This window comes from Hirundo rustica, chromosome 1 (genome assembly GCF_015227805.2).
Source record: "Hirundo rustica isolate bHirRus1 chromosome 1, bHirRus1.pri.v3, whole genome shotgun sequence".
Taxonomy (NCBI): domain Eukaryota; kingdom Metazoa; phylum Chordata; class Aves; order Passeriformes; family Hirundinidae; genus Hirundo; species Hirundo rustica.
Genome location: NC_053450.1, coordinates 47,893,182 through 47,910,815, shown reverse-complemented (window position 1 = coordinate 47,910,815; position 17,634 = coordinate 47,893,182). Strand labels below are relative to the sequence as shown.

At 37.4% G+C, this 17,634-nt stretch overlaps 1 protein-coding gene across 1 annotated transcript in view; it reads left to right on the top strand.

Annotated features, from left to right (window-relative positions):
- The first annotated feature begins 481 nt into the window (after window positions 1–481).
- The window catches only part of RBBP8 (RB binding protein 8, endonuclease), a 34,218-nt gene continuing 17,065 nt past the window's right edge, over window positions 482–17,634 (top strand). The window contains exons 1-6 of the mRNA XM_040062352.1: window positions 482–724; window positions 3,349–3,569; window positions 8,675–8,717; window positions 11,076–11,171; window positions 13,215–13,327; window positions 14,853–14,928. Of these exons, the coding sequence (XP_039918286.1) occupies window positions 3,458–3,569; window positions 8,675–8,717; window positions 11,076–11,171; window positions 13,215–13,327; window positions 14,853–14,928 (440 nt within the window). The 5' untranslated portion in view covers window positions 482–724; window positions 3,349–3,457. The remainder of the gene's footprint in view (window positions 725–3,348; window positions 3,570–8,674; window positions 8,718–11,075; window positions 11,172–13,214; window positions 13,328–14,852; window positions 14,929–17,634) is intronic.

The following is a 17,634-nucleotide window of genomic DNA, read 5'->3' as shown; positions in this document are numbered from 1 at the left end:
GGACATTAGGAAGAGTTTCTTCACAGAAAGGGTGATTAGACACTGGAACAGACTGCCCAGGGAGGTGGTAGAGTCACTCTCCCTGGCGGCGTTTAAGGAAAGACTGCATGTGGCACTTAGTGCCGTGGTCTAGTTGACCCGGTGGTGTTTGGTCAAAGGCTGGACTCGATGATCTCAGCGTCCCAGCTAACCCTGTGATGCTGCGCTTCTCTCACCCCCGCCTCCTGAACGCCCCGCGGCCGCCCGGGCGCGGGGCACAGACCCGCACGTTGCCGTCGTCTCGCGAGATCAGCGCGGAAGCCTCGCGAGAGCTGCCCGCGCCCCGCCTCCCTGGGCCGGGCTGCCGCTCGCTGCAGTTTTTCCTTTTTTCCCGCCGCTGGCGCGCGGAGCCGCCGGGAGCCAACCAGGTAACGGCGCGCGCTCCGCTCGTTCTCCATCGGGGAGCGACCGCGAGCGCACCGCCCCCGCCCCGCCCCGGGGACGGACCCGCCACAGCCCCTCCGGGCCCGGGCCCGGGTCGCCGGCGGGCGCTTCTCAGGCACTGCCCGAGGGAACCCCGTTCTCTCCGTCTGGGAGGCTCCCGCCGCTCGGGAGAAGCGGCGTGTGGGACATGCCATACCGCTCCTCTGGCGTCCCGGCTGCGGGGTGTGACCCAAGCCTGGCGGGAAGTTCCCGGGTGCCGGTCATGGCAGGATTTCCCAGAGCATCCCGGCGTGTCTTTCGAGTGAGTTTTCTGTGCGGTGTTCGTGCAAGAGGGAAAGGAGAAGAAAGTTCACCGCCGGGAAGTACAGGAGAGTTGAGTTTGTAGGAGCAGCCGATTGTTTTCGGTGGGGATCGAGGCGCCGTGTGCTTCCCGGAATCCCGGAGGGGCGGCGTGTCCCTGGTGGAGAGGTATCGACACCGATAAGCAGCCTCGGCGCGTTTGTCGGTGCTGATGGATTCCTGGAGGCAATCATTGATGAAGCCTTGGAAGGATTTACGGTGCCGGGGGGAGCTGGTTTGGGGAAGAAGAGGGAGATGGAAGCTTTTAGGTGGTTCCTTGAAAGCATCAGTCGGCGGGGTAGCAGCAAAGCAGGACATCGGGGAGAGGGGCTGGCACTGTGCTTCCACTCCCATCCCCAAGCAGCTTCCAGTGCTGTCTCTGCCTGCAAGTGTCCGTACATCCAGCTCTGGCGTTTTTTTCCCCCTAAAGACTGGAAAGCGCTTTCTTAGGGCTGGAGACTGCGCCATCTCTTTTACACCTGTGCAGCTGCCCAGGCCTGTCAAAGTCTAGACTTGAGCACTTTCTTGCGGGCCCTGTGTTTTAAGGGAGGTCGAACACCTGTAGGAAGCAATGTATCGTTTTGGGATCTTGGAGCAGATGAAGCTTGGGAAAACGCCTTGCTCCTTTTTTCCTATTTGTAGTCGGTTGATGTACTAATAATTTGCAGAAACTCTGAGCGGGTTTTGTGCATTTTTTCGTTGCAGTTATCTTGGGGAGGAAAAAACCCCAAACAAACACTACGGACACCATTTACTAATTTCCATGGAAATTAGTCATCTGACATACTTAAATCTGAAAAAGTAAGGGAAAGCAAACGTGTGGTTTTCACTGCCCTAGTGCTTGATAGAGAAAAAGCTTGGGCCTGAAACATCTGTTGAAGGTGCAGAGCGAGAGTTTAAAAGCCATTCCTAATGTCACTAGGCAATTGGTTCCACAAAGAGGCGTTGTAAGATGGCTTAATGTGGCTGCACACAAAGTGAAGCATTTCAGCAGCAAAGATGCAAGCAAATTACTGTTCAACTTCTGTTGAAGGCTTGTAGGCATTGCTAATTTCAAAGGGTAATTTTGTTTTCTATTAAGGATATCTCTGAAGATAACATTTGCTAACTTGAAGCCATATCCTGAAATAGGCACTGAGTTTGCTATGGACAGAGCAGGTTAAAGCAACTGTGGAACTGCTGGCTGCGTTATTGTAACATTTAAGTATCCTTATACTATAGAAAACATACAGTTCAGGTGTTTCTGTTAAGAATAATGTTTTGTTCCATTAATTTTATTCCATTGTAAAGACAGCCAGACTGAAAAAAAGTGACTTAAAATAGTGCACCAAGAGGTGAGACAGGAGAGTGGAACCAAAGCCTCCAGGCCCTACATTTGGTTGCTGACCACTGGAGTAAACATTTGATTGTGGTGGAATCTGGGGGACCAGCTAAACCAGTAGCTGCATTCAGATAACTCTTAAGTTGTTTGAAGGTTCTCGAGATAGGAATTGCAGCTTCTTGACTAATCATAGACCTTGTATCATCTGAACCATAACTTAAACCTCAAAAATTGGAGAGCAAATTGTTCCTTCCATTTGGCAGTATAGGCATGGTGGTTCGCTTGCTTAAGTTGCTGATTTAGGAATAGTACAAAATACCTATTTTTTTTTTTTTTTCCCCCTTACTGCATTTTATATTACAAAGTCGTAGAGATAGCTACATCCATCTGGTAATGACAGTCCCTGTTCAAAAGTGTTTGTTTAAAATTGACTGCATAAAAATGGGGCAAACTTAGAATGTCCAGTTTCACACAGAGGGAACTGAAGGACAGAGATTGCAGGAGTGTCGTGATACTAAACACCCAGTGCTAATAGAATTGTCTCGTACCTTGGCTCAGAGCCAGATCTGAGTACCAGGCTTCCCCTGTAGTTTGCCTGAGGACATCATCTCTGTAAGAAACCCTTCAAAACAAGTGAGAATTGTGAATAAGATTATCCTAAGTTTTGTAGGCAGTCAAGCTTCTAAGAGTGAGCTATCTGACCTTTATAGTTCTTCTCAAATATTAATGGTTTTAAGATTTATCGATTTTTAGTAATTACTCTCCAATTTTATTTTTTTGAATCAGGAAATAGGAAAAATTTTAATATAGAATTATGAAGACTTCAAGGAGATGTGAGCTTTTCTTTGCAAAAGGGTGTCATTTGAATCCAACATTATATAAAGGATGTATATAGACAAATCCATCTGTGATAAAACTTTTGACAAATGCTTTTGCTGGCAGCCAAATTTTGGTGCTATGGCTTACTTTTGGAAAACAGGAATTTGGTTTGACAGTATTTTTAGGTAGGAAAAAAATAAAGACTCCAAAGTATTTTAATCTAAGTTTAAGTTGATAGGTTTTGAAGGGGAGGAAAATTCTGCTAGTTTGTAATTACCTGCAGCAAAATATTTATCATTGTCCAAGCTTTCAGGGTGACTGTCAGTATGAAAGTATATAAATATATATCCTCAACAAGGATAGACAGTGAACTTTACATTTCATCCATGGCTACAAGTTATGCTCTGATAAATTTAAATGGAAGTGTTATCATTCTCTTGTTACAGATGTATACCTCTCTTCAGAAACAGTTTCATAGCTATGTAATTTAAAATAGAAAGTTTGAGAGTGAGCAAGTTCTGCAAGTCAAAGAAGCTGGGAGCAGAAAAAAGCAAGATGAATGCATCTGGAGGAAGCTGTGGGAGCCCTAGTTCTGCAGAACCTACAGGAGATTTCTTCAAAGAACTGTGGTCCAAACTGAAAGAATGTCATGATAAAGAAGTACAAGGTAAATCATTGAAGGTTGGATTTGTTAGGTTAAAATTGGTGTTTGTCAGTTGCCACAGGAAAACTTTGAACCAAAATACTCTGTGTTGGAACTAAGTAGATTTTTAATGTTTTCAGTTATGCAGAAAGTTGGACCCAATGATTACAAATGGTCCTTAGAGTTTGACCACCTAAGCCTGGTTTAACAGGATTAAACAATGACATGTATCAATGATTTGCTAGGTCAGTGAAGAAAAAGTAACACAATGTTCTATGGAGCCTCTGCTTGCCTACAAAATATTTATGTGTTACTTTACATTTAATGGATTATGATTCAAATTTCCAAACCGTGCCATTCAATGGATTCTTTTCTTTTGCTTTTGGCTTCAGTTGCTTCAGATACATTAAAATTATTTGCCTTGTTTATTTCCCCTACTTGTGCAGAATCACACTGCAGATTAATGTTACTGAAGTGAAAATTATTTCTTCAGATTTTAGTGTTCTAAATTTTCTCAGTAAAATTTATGATGTTTTTATAACATGATTATTCTTACATTATGTGACTTGTAATAACAGTTTTACTACAGATTGGCTGTTAATGTCTGTTCACTCTTCAGTAATTCAGAAAAGATGAATTATTGCACCATATGTATTGTTACTGTAATATTGTTTTACAAGGAGTATTCATAAGGGTTTTTTGCTAAAAACACAAAATAACATTTTGTTCTGCTGGTTTAAAGTCGCATGATCCATTCTTTTGGATGGAATTAAAACATTATTGCACTGTATCTTCTAACAAGTTTATCCTTGTGTATGAAATAGTATTTATATTAGGCTGCAATAAAAGTGGGTGAGGTTTTGTGACATAAGAGCTTTAGTCATGTAAGCGGGTCTTTACCCAGACCGTTTCAGTGACCTTGGTTGTTTCTACTCAAAACAGTTTCAGATCTGTCCATTTCGGCCCAATTATACCATCGCTTCTTGGTTTCAAAAACTCTTGGAGATTGTTTTATAACTAATAGATGTTACAGGCCTCCTACTGAAAGTCTTGATTAAATAATATGCAGCACTGGTCCGTGACTCTTTGTTGATTATTAAAAAAACCCCAGACCAAACAAGCAACCAAAAAGCATATACCAATATGGCAACTGGAAAGAAAACTATAGCAGACACTAGCATTTCTTTATATTAACATAGGAACTACAGTTTAATATTGTGTTCCAAAACACACAAAAAATTAACTTTTTAAATAATTCTTTTTTTAATCGTTTATGGTTCTTTTTGGAGTGGGTGTGATGTCAAGTACAGATAAACGCGGAAGTACTGGCAATCTATGGCATGTCTGAACAACAGAGCCTTAACAAACAAAAAGCTCTGATGTACAGACTTATGTTGAGTGACCCTTTCTCTAGTTTCTTGGGGTGTGCAGCACGTGATTTTCAAGTTTGGGTTTTCTTTATGCAAGCGAGAATGCATGCAGGGTGTGGCCAGGTAATTTTGCCACCAGGCAGTCTTTTTCATGCCTATCCCTTCGTCAGTATGTCCCACACCGTGTTAGGTAAAATTAGGCCTTCCACGATAACATCAAAGGCATGCCTGAAGGATAGTTAATTTTTTCAGGAGGTGGGGATCCTCTTAGAGAAAATGGCACTGGAAGATATTTTAGAAACATCAAACACAGACTTGCCTAGACTTTGCTTGTTTCTGAAGTCTATAAATAAGAATTAAAATTGACTCATGAGTTTCCAATCTGAATGTCAGCAAAAATTATTTTAAAGGTGGTGGAAGGTGGATTAAGGGAAAGTTAGTAGTTGTTGAAGAACTTTGACTGTGCAGCATACTGAACATGGAAATGGTGGAATTCTTTTTATTTAAAATCCATGAAAATAGCATTTATAACATGTTGGGGAGGATGAAGTCTACAGCAGAGAGAAGCAATTTCTACAATAACACATGAACTTGACATGATCAGACATGTTATACAAGTTATACCTATAGAATGTAGACTGAAGAGTATTTTAAACTCAGGCAGTTTGAAAGGGATTTTATTGATTTTCAATATTACTATATTGTAAAGGGTGTGTTTTCCCACTGTTATGTAAAGAAAACCAGCTTCTTGTTCTTTTAAATTAATTACTTCCAAAAAAAATCCAAGTTTTGGCCTTCTTCAGCCAAAATAGCTATTATTTAACTTAAATTCATTATGAGATAAGGGGTAGGACACCTACATCCAATTTTCCAAAGATGTGGGGTATGGTCAGTGACAATTGACTTTTCATGGAGTTCAGAAATGCTCAACAGCTCAGAATAATAGTAATTAAAACTATTTGCTTTTACTTTCTATCTATAGAATGTGTGGGATACTTGCATAGTGCCCAGAAGATTCAAAGGAATTTAATAATGCTTTTTATAAACTGAGTTATTTCTACAGGTGGTAATTCTTACCTCTTGTTTGTAATAATTATATAATTTTGCTGCGTGTGGATCTTATCAAGATGGTTTCTGAGGATTAATTTGTATCTAAAACTGTCTACTAAAAATATGCATCAGCATAGAAATGTGAGCAGTGTTTTATGTACAAGAAATAACCTAGTTTTTTTAATTATTGCTTTCCTCTGAAAAGCAGAAGATACCAATAGAGAAAAAACTGTACTCATAGAAGGAGAGAAGCTTATGAGGAAAGCAATCTCATTGATGGATTGCTGTAGGAAAGGAAGTGGCTGGAAGTTCCTCAAAAGTAAATAATCATAGAAAATGGAGCTGGGAGGGATTTTAGAAGGTCATCTAGTCCATCTCTGTACCCTTGAGGTAGGATTATGTCTGCGTCATTGCTGACAGTAGCTTGTCCAACTTGTTTCAAGAAATCTTCAGTGATAAAGATTCTGCAGTTGTCCCAGGTGCTGTCAGTTTTAAGGAAGTGCATTTAATGTATTTGAAAATTCATCAGAACAGGAATTATCATAGCCATTAACTTAAATGTTACAGCTATGTAGTCTAATCAAATAGCAAGTTTCATAAAACAGTGTTTAATTAATCTGCCTAATGATAGTTTAAAGGAGGTCTCCATTGTTTTAATAGGCATAGAGTGTCATTTACTGATGCACTTAGAAGCTTTAGGTAATGCAGATTTATGTAGTCTGCAGCTTGTCTATTCCGTAAAAATATTGTGCAAATATAAAATTGAATTGAGAAGGCGCATAGTGCAGTTCCACAGAGTTTTATGTGCTCCCTATATTGAATAAAGAAACTTGAAAAAGCAAAGCTCCTTAAATGAGCCTGCTTAAAAACTCTCAATGCTCTGGAAAAGCAAAAGGAAGAGACTGCAGCAGATGTAGTAATTCAAGGCTTTTGGATAAATGTAACAGGCTGGTTTCCTGCCTTCTCATTTGAACTAAGAAAAAATGCAACCTTTAAGTAACTAGTTTAGTTCCTCCTGAATTCAGGTGAGAGGGGAGATAGTGTTACCTGCAGCACAGTGCTGGGCCTTTTGAGCCCTGCCTCTTCAATTGGTCGCTCAGGTTGCCAAAGTTACAATCCTAAATACTTGCTGAACAGACTACCTGTTCATACAGGAGATGCATTGTTGTGCAGCTTCATTCCTTCCGATGGGCGTGGAGCGGCTTTAAAGCAAGCTTTATAGGGGTTCTAATTGCAGATGCCTAATTGACTTGATGAATAGCAAGTACTTAAAAAAATAAACCCTCTTTCTGTGCTGATCTGCATGATAGAACATAAAGCCTCACAGGTGCTGAACGCTTGGAGATAAAAGAAATCTTGCTATATTTCCTAAGATTTTTTTTTTTAAAGTAGTTTGTCTGCATTTTTAACTCATTGTCTCACTGGCATCTTGTAGCGAGTATGGGTTCACTGAGTCTGTGGCTGGCTTGACATTTTATGTGGCCTGAAGAATGAACCTTCTCAAGCAATTAATTTTCCCCTTAGAGCTGTTCCTAGTTGTGTGTAGTATGGGAGGAAAAATAGTCTGTGAGCTGCCTTAATCTACATTTTCTATGGTAAGACGTAGTATCAGCTATATATTTAGGCTTAAATTCAAAGTAGTCTGAAGTTTTCTTACTAGTGTTCTGGTTTTTTGAGTTTATCCTGCTATCCTAAATGCATAATGCTTTTGCAAGAGAGCTTACAAGACACCTGATGTTCAACCTGAAGTTGTTAGCAGCCTTTCATGGCTAGAAGAAAATAACTATGCTAGGAAATATTATGTAATTTTCTGATGTGATCTGAAAATTTCTCTTGGATTTCTGCTTAAGAAGCTGTTCTATCATTGGGGTCTGATTATTTGGAATAGGAATGGCCAGCTTGTGTGTTGGTAATATCACATAAATTTCCACAGCACTGTGTCCTGCTTGTTAAACTGTTTTGTACATAAATATCTTCTTGTCTCTGTGCACATACAAATGCACCCAAGACCTTGCAAGCAGATTGGCTGGACAGTGTTCTGTCCTCTGGACTGTCAGCTGGCCACTCTTGCTGAGAACATCAGTTGCATTTGCAAACCTTTTTACTTCTGCTCAGAATATATAGTTAGGAGTGTGAGAGAAGGGCCACAGATGAAATATCATTCCCCAGTTCACCTTCGGATATTCCAAGGAAGCTTTGACTGAGCACATCTCCAAAGAAAGATGTTGTCCTTCTGTGCTTTAAAGCCTTGAATCACGTATTTTAAATGCTTCCTTTATGCAAGTACACTGTAAAGCATTTCTCAGTTCAGTGATCAGATGCTTCATTTTGAGTGTAGTATTATGAATATATGTGCACACAGACCATATTTTATGCTACTTACATGGGCATAGTCAATGAAAATAAATTGACAGTGCTGGCTATTCATGTGTGGTTATTTCACAAAGGTGTTTGTTTACTTGTGTAAGTGGAAATCTGTGTGTTTGTTTAAGAAGTCCTTATTTCCTGGAGATCACAATGCCTATATTTGTTTTGAAGATCCTGTAGAACACACTCAAAAAGTCCAGAAGGATCCTTTTTCTCTCCAGATTAATTATAATTTGTCTCTCTTTACAGATGATAGTGGCAAAGGTGGACTTAATTTATTGTCTCACTCATTTTTTAAAATCAGAATTCTGTAACATGTAATTTCTTCTTTCTACTTTTCAGGCTTACAGCTGAAAATATCTAAGTTGAAAAAGGAAAGATGCTTGTAAGTACTCATCCTAATGATCTAATTTATTAAAGGAGAGTCAGAGTCCCCTTAATGAGCTGCAATTCTTGTAAGACCATTTAAGGTTTCACGGATCCTTCCATGTGTAAAAGACTCTGCTTACTTTAATAATTTAGCTGAAGTCATCTGAAGATGTACAGAGCTCTTTACAGGGTGTGTTATTTCTTAAGTATAATTTATAAATTAAGTAGTTGATCATTTTTACTCTGAAATGATGAAATTATCTCTTGCTTTTGATGTTTGCCTGGTGTATCATAAGTTGCTTCCATGTTCTGAAATCTTCAATTGATCAGTCTGTTTTCTAGATGAGAAATATTATCAGTGCTGTGACTGAACAAATACCAGATAGGTTAATCATTATTTGTTGGAATCTTTCTACAACTGCCACATTGTAGTTACAGTGCTGTTACATAGGAGGTCTTGTTCTCCTTGCTGCATCGGAATACCTGGGGTTTAGTATTTCAAACTTGGTAATCAGCTGACAATGAGCACCTTATTTTGTATCCCACTCCAGCATTGGAGCTAATGACTTGTAAACCCTAGGTCAGAGACTGGCCATTATGCAGTGCCTTCATAGCCAAAAATGTCTGTCACGTATATCAGGTGCACTAGGATTTTAAGGAAAAAAACCCCCAACCAGCAGCCTAGTTCCTTCTGTCATTTTTCTGTCTTCATAGGGCATTTTACAGGGTTTAGGTGAGACGCATGTAGTGTTAGTGTACATTAATGTCTTACTTATTTATTGCAAACGACTTAATGCCAAAGAATGACTTAGAATTAGCTAGAAAGAATTTTTAAATTTTCTATTTTAAGCCTCCTGTGAGTGGCATAAACAGAAAAAAATGAGGGGATTTTTTTCAGTTTTAGTTTTTTATTAGAGGGATTTTTTAATGTCCTAAACATCAGAAAAATACAGCCTGCTTTTGTCAGGCTTCAAATTTTGCCATGGCTTGGCTGCACTTGGTTAGTGAACTGAGCTAACAACTTGAATATTTTGTCCTTCCTAAGTAAAAGTATAAGCCTTAAATGGTCCCTCATGCTGTTTGCATAACTGTTTCATAGGTTGACTATGCAGTTGGAATGGCCTATGTGGGTCTGTAGTGCAGAAAAACAAAGCATCTGTACTTAAATTTAAAGGATGAATAGAATATGCTTGTGATTGTACACCGCAGAAGCTTCCAGCTGTCCCATTCACTTCATGACCCAAGAATGCTTGTTTCTTGTACTACCATAATGCCAGCAATATGAAAATGTGGTTGGTTAAACATATGTTAAAGGGATAGTGCTAATTTAAAAGTATGTTTGTGTAGAACGGTATCAACAAGTTCCTAAATATGTTTCCATTTCCTGGGGGGTGTGTGTGTGTGCTTAACAGTTTTTCATGAGCCAATTTCATGACTTCCACAAATAATCCATCTCAGGCCCCTGAAAACAAACAACTGCTTTTATCCAAACAATGGATATATACAAAGGATTCCATGGTAGAAAGAAGAGCTGAAAATTTATCAGAAGTTAGTTCATTGTCATGTTACACAGATTCAGGCACTTAGCTTTTGCTGAACATTAATTTCCCTGTAAAAAATAATTGTGTGCTTGTCACTCATACCTTGTTTGCATCTTGAAGAGGTGTTGTGATCTGATAATAAAAACTGAAAGGGAGCTAAAATTGGGAAACTATTCCTTAGCTCTTTTAAGGAGAAAATATTCTTTGTTAATTAATTAGTTCTGGTTTTTAGAGAAGGTGTTTTCCACAAAATCATCTGCTTCCGAGGGTTTTGGAAAGAGACTTCTCTTGTCTTTATTCATATTGTGGGAATACATGCTCTATTAGAGAATTTCTTCTTGAGGAAGTAAACCTCTAATGGATCTAAAGACTTTTCAGAGATTTCCAAACCTAATGTGGTTTGCTACACTGCAGAATTTACCCACTGATAAGACAAGACCAAAATGACCTGATTGTGAAAGCTCCCATTAGATTTCCAACAGCTCCACAACACAGTAAAGTGTAAGAGAAGATTTCAGTTTGTTCTCTGAAATTGTTGCTGGAACATTGTTAGCTTTTATGTCGACCGTCATCAGTTCTAGTTTTGACCTGAACAGAAACCAGGCATAACAGATCACATGCATTATGAATTAGAAACTAGCTGCATCTTTTCTCTGTCATTTGTAAATTATTATCAGAAACACTACCCTTGTTTACCTTCAGCTTAATATTTGTGCTGATGATAATCACATTTCCCAGTGATATGAATGAAACATGCCAGAGAAAATTTTCTAGTGAAAAAGTAATTGCTGCAATTTAAAGCTAGAACTAATTTTTCATCTTTTTCTTTTCAGGGATGCAGAGAGGCTTGAAGAGTTCTATACCAAGAACCAACAGCTCAGAGAACAGCAAAAAGCGCTTCATGACACTATCAAGGTTTTAGAAGACAGGTGAAGTAGTGTCTTCTGACTTTTGAATTTGCTGTATTTTACTCTTACAGAGTAGTTCTGGATTCTTAGCAAGTTGAGTTTATTGTGTTTGATGTGGGATTATTGATTTTTTTTTTTTTTTTTAAGTAAGCCAGTCCTTTTCTACTGCAATCCAAATAGTGCATTATAGAGAAAGGTGTAGAATTGGCATTTTTCTGACTGAAGGACAATAAATAAATATATAACATATATATTTATTTATCTATCTCACCTATATAACTAAACATAAATAATGTATATAAATAAATAACAATTTCTGTTATATGGTTACTTTCAAAGTACTTACCTTGTTTAGTTAAGATCAACAAAAGTTAGAGCTGCTTGGGAGGGAAACAGACATTTTAAGGTTCATTCTTTTGTATCCATCTTTGTATAGTTAAATTTTATATTGATCAAGATGTAATACATGTACAAAACCCAAAGGCTATAACATGTTGTGAAACTAATGAAATAACTCACTAGGAAATGTTTCAGATTTGAGGGGGTCTATTTTACCAATTGCCTGTTTTACCTAAATTTGATCACAGGTTCCATCTGTTATCTTCTTTTGTCTTAGGTTTTCTCCTCACTTTTTGATCCATTCTGCCTTTTCCTTATTTGTTCCTGTTTAATCTGGTGTAGCAAAACAAAACTACTAGGCATGAAATTACAGAAATTATTTCATATTTAAAAACTACCTGTTTTGGAAAGTGTATGTTAAATTTGCTGTTCGTAAGTTCTCAGAAGCTTTCTGGGCACAGGAGATCATTACACTGGTTTTCCTCTATTCCTGTGTTAACTCAGTTTTTAAAGCTGTGATGTTCTGCTTCTACTTCCAGCTCCATTTCTCTGTGAAAGGCATTAGGGATAAGCTTGTAGCCATGCAGGTAATAAACTTTTATACCATGTAAGTAGAGAGGCATTCATGGTGTGGATGGACTTCTCTAATCCCTTAGCAGATGAATTACATTGTGAAAACCAAAAGAAGTATTTCAACTGATTTAATACAAACAGATTGTAATGCTCTGTTACACATTCAGATTGACTAGTATGAAGAGACATTTCACTGTTTTACTCTTGCCAAAATTCCACAATATTAAAACACCAATAAAGCAGTATGTCTTTTACTTCCAATATTCGGCTGTGAAATTAGAAACTTACATAGTTTGTTTAGTGGGGGTTTTTTAATACTTGATGTGGTAGCAGTAGCAATGCAGAACTTTTGACTGGTTTCTTATTTAGCAGGTAGTAGAGAGTATCGTTTTCACTTTGGTGATAGTTAGCTTTTTGCTGTGTACCAGAAATAAATACATTCCATTTATCACCTATAAAATGAACACATATTTCATTGCATGAATGAATGTGTCAGGTAAGTTGGAGTGAGTCTAACCAGTCCTTTTCTCATCGTGGATGGGTTTTAAGCAGCTGATCTAAACCATTAGAGACAGTGGAGTCAACACCTCTCATGAACTTTTGGGTCCGCTTCAAATTATTGGTGCTTAGAGAAAGGGTTTCACATTTGCTTGGCAGTTGTCACGGAGTGAAATTACTGTTTGTCCTTTTTATTTGATTATTTTGCTTAATGACAGTATGTATCCTTCTTAGATGAAGTAGTAATTCTATTTACTGAAGTGATTTGCTTATTTGTATTTTCTTGAATGAACTTTACTTAAAATGAATGGTTATTTATATCTGACAGTATTCTTAGTAGGATGCCTCACAAAGGATTTCAGTGACAAGGTGTAGCATGCTCCACTTTATTAAATAAAGTAATGCATGTTGTTTTAGAAGTATTCAGTACCTACAATCATGTATGCAAATGTTAGAGCATGTAGTATTAGGTCGTTTAGAAATCTCAAAACATTGCTATGTGAACATATAAAACCACAGTACTTAGTGGTGTTCTGCATAGCTGTCTCAAGTTTTCTGGTTTTCATTATTCAAAAGGTCTGTTAAACTGTATCTGCTTCGTGCATGGCAATATTTTTTTAACAGAGGGACCTTTTTCTCTTCATTTTATTGTAGATTAAGAGCGGGGTTATGCGATCGTTGTGCTGTAACCGAAGAACATATGAGAAAAAAGCAGCAAGAGTTTGAAAATATCCGGCAGCAGAATCTCAAACTTATCACTGAGCTTAGTGAGTTTTATCCCCAAGTCTGAAGACAAAACATGCTATTTTGTAAACTAGTTCTCCAGTAATTCCTGTAACTTGATATAATTTATATGTGGTGTGTTTAGTAAGCCCAAAAAGTTCAGTCAGGGGATACTTAACTGTACAGTCTGAAAATATGTAACATACCAGTGACTAGTCATTTGACCCACCTTCTTAGATTGAAGTGCTGATACTGAAAGTGAACTGACGTGGAAAATCTTACACTGTAAAGTAGCTACTTTAGATAAAATGTGACTGCTTCTGTTTATTCCTACAGCTAGAATGATTGCCAGCTTTCCTAAGAAAACCCTGACTTCAAAAGGAACTGGTGATTGCGAAGTATCAAGTTCAGACAGAACTTGGTCCAGCTTGTGTCCTGTAGTTGGTCTTCATCTTTAGCTGCAGTAAACCCATAACTGTCACATAACCAACTGAGGCCACAAAAAAATAGCTTTATACCAGGCAGCTTGTAGCCAGCTCATTTTGAAATCGAGAAATAGAACATGTGAGACAAATTAAACTATTTGTTCCAGGTGACACAAGCAGGACACAAATAAGTTCATAAAGAAAGTTTGGAAAGATTGGTTGTATAAAGCATAGAATAGTACAGGACAGAATTTTAAGATGTTAATGGTATTTTTGCCATTAATTATTTTGTATCATTTAGTTGTCTTGCTTGGTGAAGAACAAGCAGACATTAAGTGAGACTTAAAATACAGGAAATGCCAGACAAAAAACAGCTTTTTGGTACTTAGTTAAATTATGGAAAAATTCGGTTCTGTTCTAATACAAAACACATCAGTGTTTCAAGGACTTCTAGTATTGGGCACTTACATAAAAGTATTCTGAGTTTAATGATGAACAGCAAACAGGGTACAGCCAGTCTCTCTCTATAGCTCTGAACTTTAAAAATCAAGGTGACGCCTATTGGGTACAAATTTTGAACTGTGACACAACAGTAGGCTCCCATGGATTTGGGCTGAGATCTATATAACAATGAAAAAGATCAGCTGAGGAATCTAGAGGCAAACTAACAACAAAATAAAATCAAGAACATAAAAATTAAATTGAACAGAAGAACTGGGAGCTATCACTACATTAGTTTGAGACAGCATGGAAGAAAGGCTTAATAGTTGCTTTAGTGGCTAAAACCAAATTCAAATTGCTTTGTATTTCAGAGGTTACCTTTAGCCTAAGGAAGCAATTTTGTCCATGGAGAGAAGCGAGCAATTCACTCATCTTTACAACACAGTCTCGCTTGTGTATACGTGGACAAAAGTAATTAATGATTGTGTAGGACTAGCGTAGTGATACAGTAATTGTGCCACCTCTGCCTTTTCTAACATGTCATTTTGCTACTTTTTTAATGACTAGCTTGAAACTTCATTTTTGTAAACCATAGAGAATGGTATAACATTTTACAATTGTTTCTGTTTCCTTAAAGGACCTGACAAGATTATCATGTTAACATGTATGCATGGATTTTTAATTTTTTTTCTATAAATTTCAGTGAATGAAAAAAACAACTTACAGGATGAGAATAAAAAGTTGACTGAACAGTTCCAGCAATTGCAGAAGGAGCTAGAGTAAGTTTTGAGTTGTTTTGGATATTTCCCCATTCCTCAGTAGAAATGTCTGGGAATATAATTGTCAGCTTTTAAGTCTTTTAATCTTGTTTCCGCTTTCTGATATAGACTATGAAAAGGTAGCCTACTGCCACTATAACAACCTAAGCCAAATTTCCTTCTATTGTGCTGATTTTTATTTTCTTTTAACTGTGTGTGTCTAGTTTTAAACTGGGAGAAGTAAATTTATCATAGAAATTTTTCTTGATTCCTGTTCACAGGGTATAGCAAAGCCTTACATCTCAGACTTTTATTCCTTGGTAGCCTCTTTACTATCTGTTTCCTCCTAGGCTAAGGCTTCAGGAAAGTAGTTATTTAGATAGTCAAAAAGTCCCAGGATCTTGCAATAAATTTTTAAAATAACCTTATTATAATTTTGCAATTTAAAAAGAAAAAGACTATAGTAAGTTTTGAAAACAAGACATAAAAATAATGACCTACAAATTGACTGTGAAATTTTAATCTGAAATAGTAAGAATGTGCCATATAATGTTGTGGTTAATATGTGACTGTGGTGTACTATGGAAGGTGGTGTTCCTTTCTTGTGGTCTGACATCATCTGGAACTTACCTCACTTTTGCTGATCTGTGACTAAGTTGTGTACATGGCTGGGAGAAATGGGACAGGATGTGCAGACTTGATAGGGAAGGTTTTTTATGCATGTGGTTTATTTCTTGACTCTGTGAGAATTCAACATTGTTAGAGAGTAAAACAACTAGAGTTCAGTTGAGAATGACTGTACTCCTATTCCTTTGTATTTCTTGGTTTGTCTCCCATCTTTGCATCTTCATTTGTCCTTTCTTTTTTCTGTTTGCATTTAATCTTCTCTGGGTAACATACTTCATGACCCCAGCTTCCACTAACAATTTCTGGCCAGTGTAGGAAAGCTGACAATGACCAATGTAACAATAAGTTATTTGCTCTGAATGTTAGGTGATCATTCAAATAAGTGTGGAGTTGGGTGGATAAACAGTAATTTACAAGGATGGTATTGCTGTTTTAATACACTCACTCCATTTGGTTGTTTTGGTTGAGCTAGTCATGGTATTTTATTTAGAATTAGCAACTTAGATCGATATATTATCATCACATTGTAGGTGCAGAGTAGCAGATTGTTTCTAGTGCATGATATGAAATCAGATTTTTGCAGTCTTGTGTATTTTGTAACCAAATTATAATATTAGGAATAAAAATCAGGGAATTCTCCATAGAAGTGAAATCAGTGAAAGTGTAGAAGAATTGTATTATCTGATCCTTTATGACATCGACATTTCATTATACATGGATGGAAACAGCAAGGAAATTTCTGCAAAAACCTTTTCTGGGGTCTCAGATAAATCCATGATTCAGAAGTTATTTATTACATAGTTATGATGTACAATATGTATGGCAGCTGCTTCATTTGATTTTTTTTTTTCTGTGATGTTATGTAGAAATTACCTCTGGATTTGTATAGAAATAATTTGCAGAAAAATGTATTTTTAGGAGGTTAATTTGTCAAACAAGGCCACGTGTGTCAGTAAATTTAAAGAGAACTCTAACAGCTTACTTAAATTTGCAAAGTAAATTGATGAATATATTGCTCTGTTGTTTATTTTTTTGTGTCTTAAGATATTGCTAGTAGATAATACAGCTTTCCAGTGCCTTCTTTGTAAGTGTGCTAGAAAAGGAATTGTGAAATCATGCAATAGGATTCATCAAGACTTGAGAACATCACTGTATCAATATTTGTAATTAAGTGTTCAAAGTTAGCAGTGGTAAAAAGCCTAGCTGCAAAAATGCTTTTTGTCTCAAGCCAGACAGCTTTTTAAAGTTTTCCATTATCTTATTTTATATAAGATTTTGTAGTTCAGCTTCAATGCAAGCAAAAAATTATCTGTATTTCCGCTTCTTCCCTTGGACCATAACTTTATATCCTTCTCTTTATAGTTAGGAAATTATATTTTGGCCCATGTTTTCTCTTGAGAATTGTAAGGGAAAGTAAAACTGCAGGAAGATGACCGAGTAGGCCAAGTTAGATTTCCGTGTGCTTTTCTTTTACTGCCTCTTCCACATCTCACTGCCACCACCATAGGGGAGATAGTCCCTTATGAAGTACTTAACAAATTATTTAAATTCGAAGATCCAAGAATCTTGTTATTTTCTTGCTATGTCTAAATAGAGTTTTTGGAGAGAAAAGACCTAGTTATTTATTACACTAATTTTTACATACTGACTTTCCAACAGGCTGCTAGAGCTGACAGTGTGAAGGTAAACTTCGTAACTCATCCTGTATTTTACATTACTTGTTTTACATGTTTTTTTTACATTATTCCCTGAAGACCTTTTTGAGTTGAGTTTGAGGTAACCTCAATGCTTTGGAAAGGGATTGCTTTGAATACAGTGCTATTCATTACTATTTAAAATTGTCCAAAAGATTTTCTTTTGTATTTAAGACAGTATTTCCAGATCACTGAATATATTCAGAATTGGAAAGGACCCAAGAAGGATCATCAAGTCCAACTGTTAAGTGAATGGTCCATTCAGGGATTGAACTCAGAGTCTTGGTGTTATCCAGCACCATGCTTTAACCAACTCAGCCAATCTCAGGGTCATAAACTGTGATGATATACAGGGGGAGAGACATTGATCCATCCATTTTGGCGTTCTTTTGTTTAAGAAGCACCT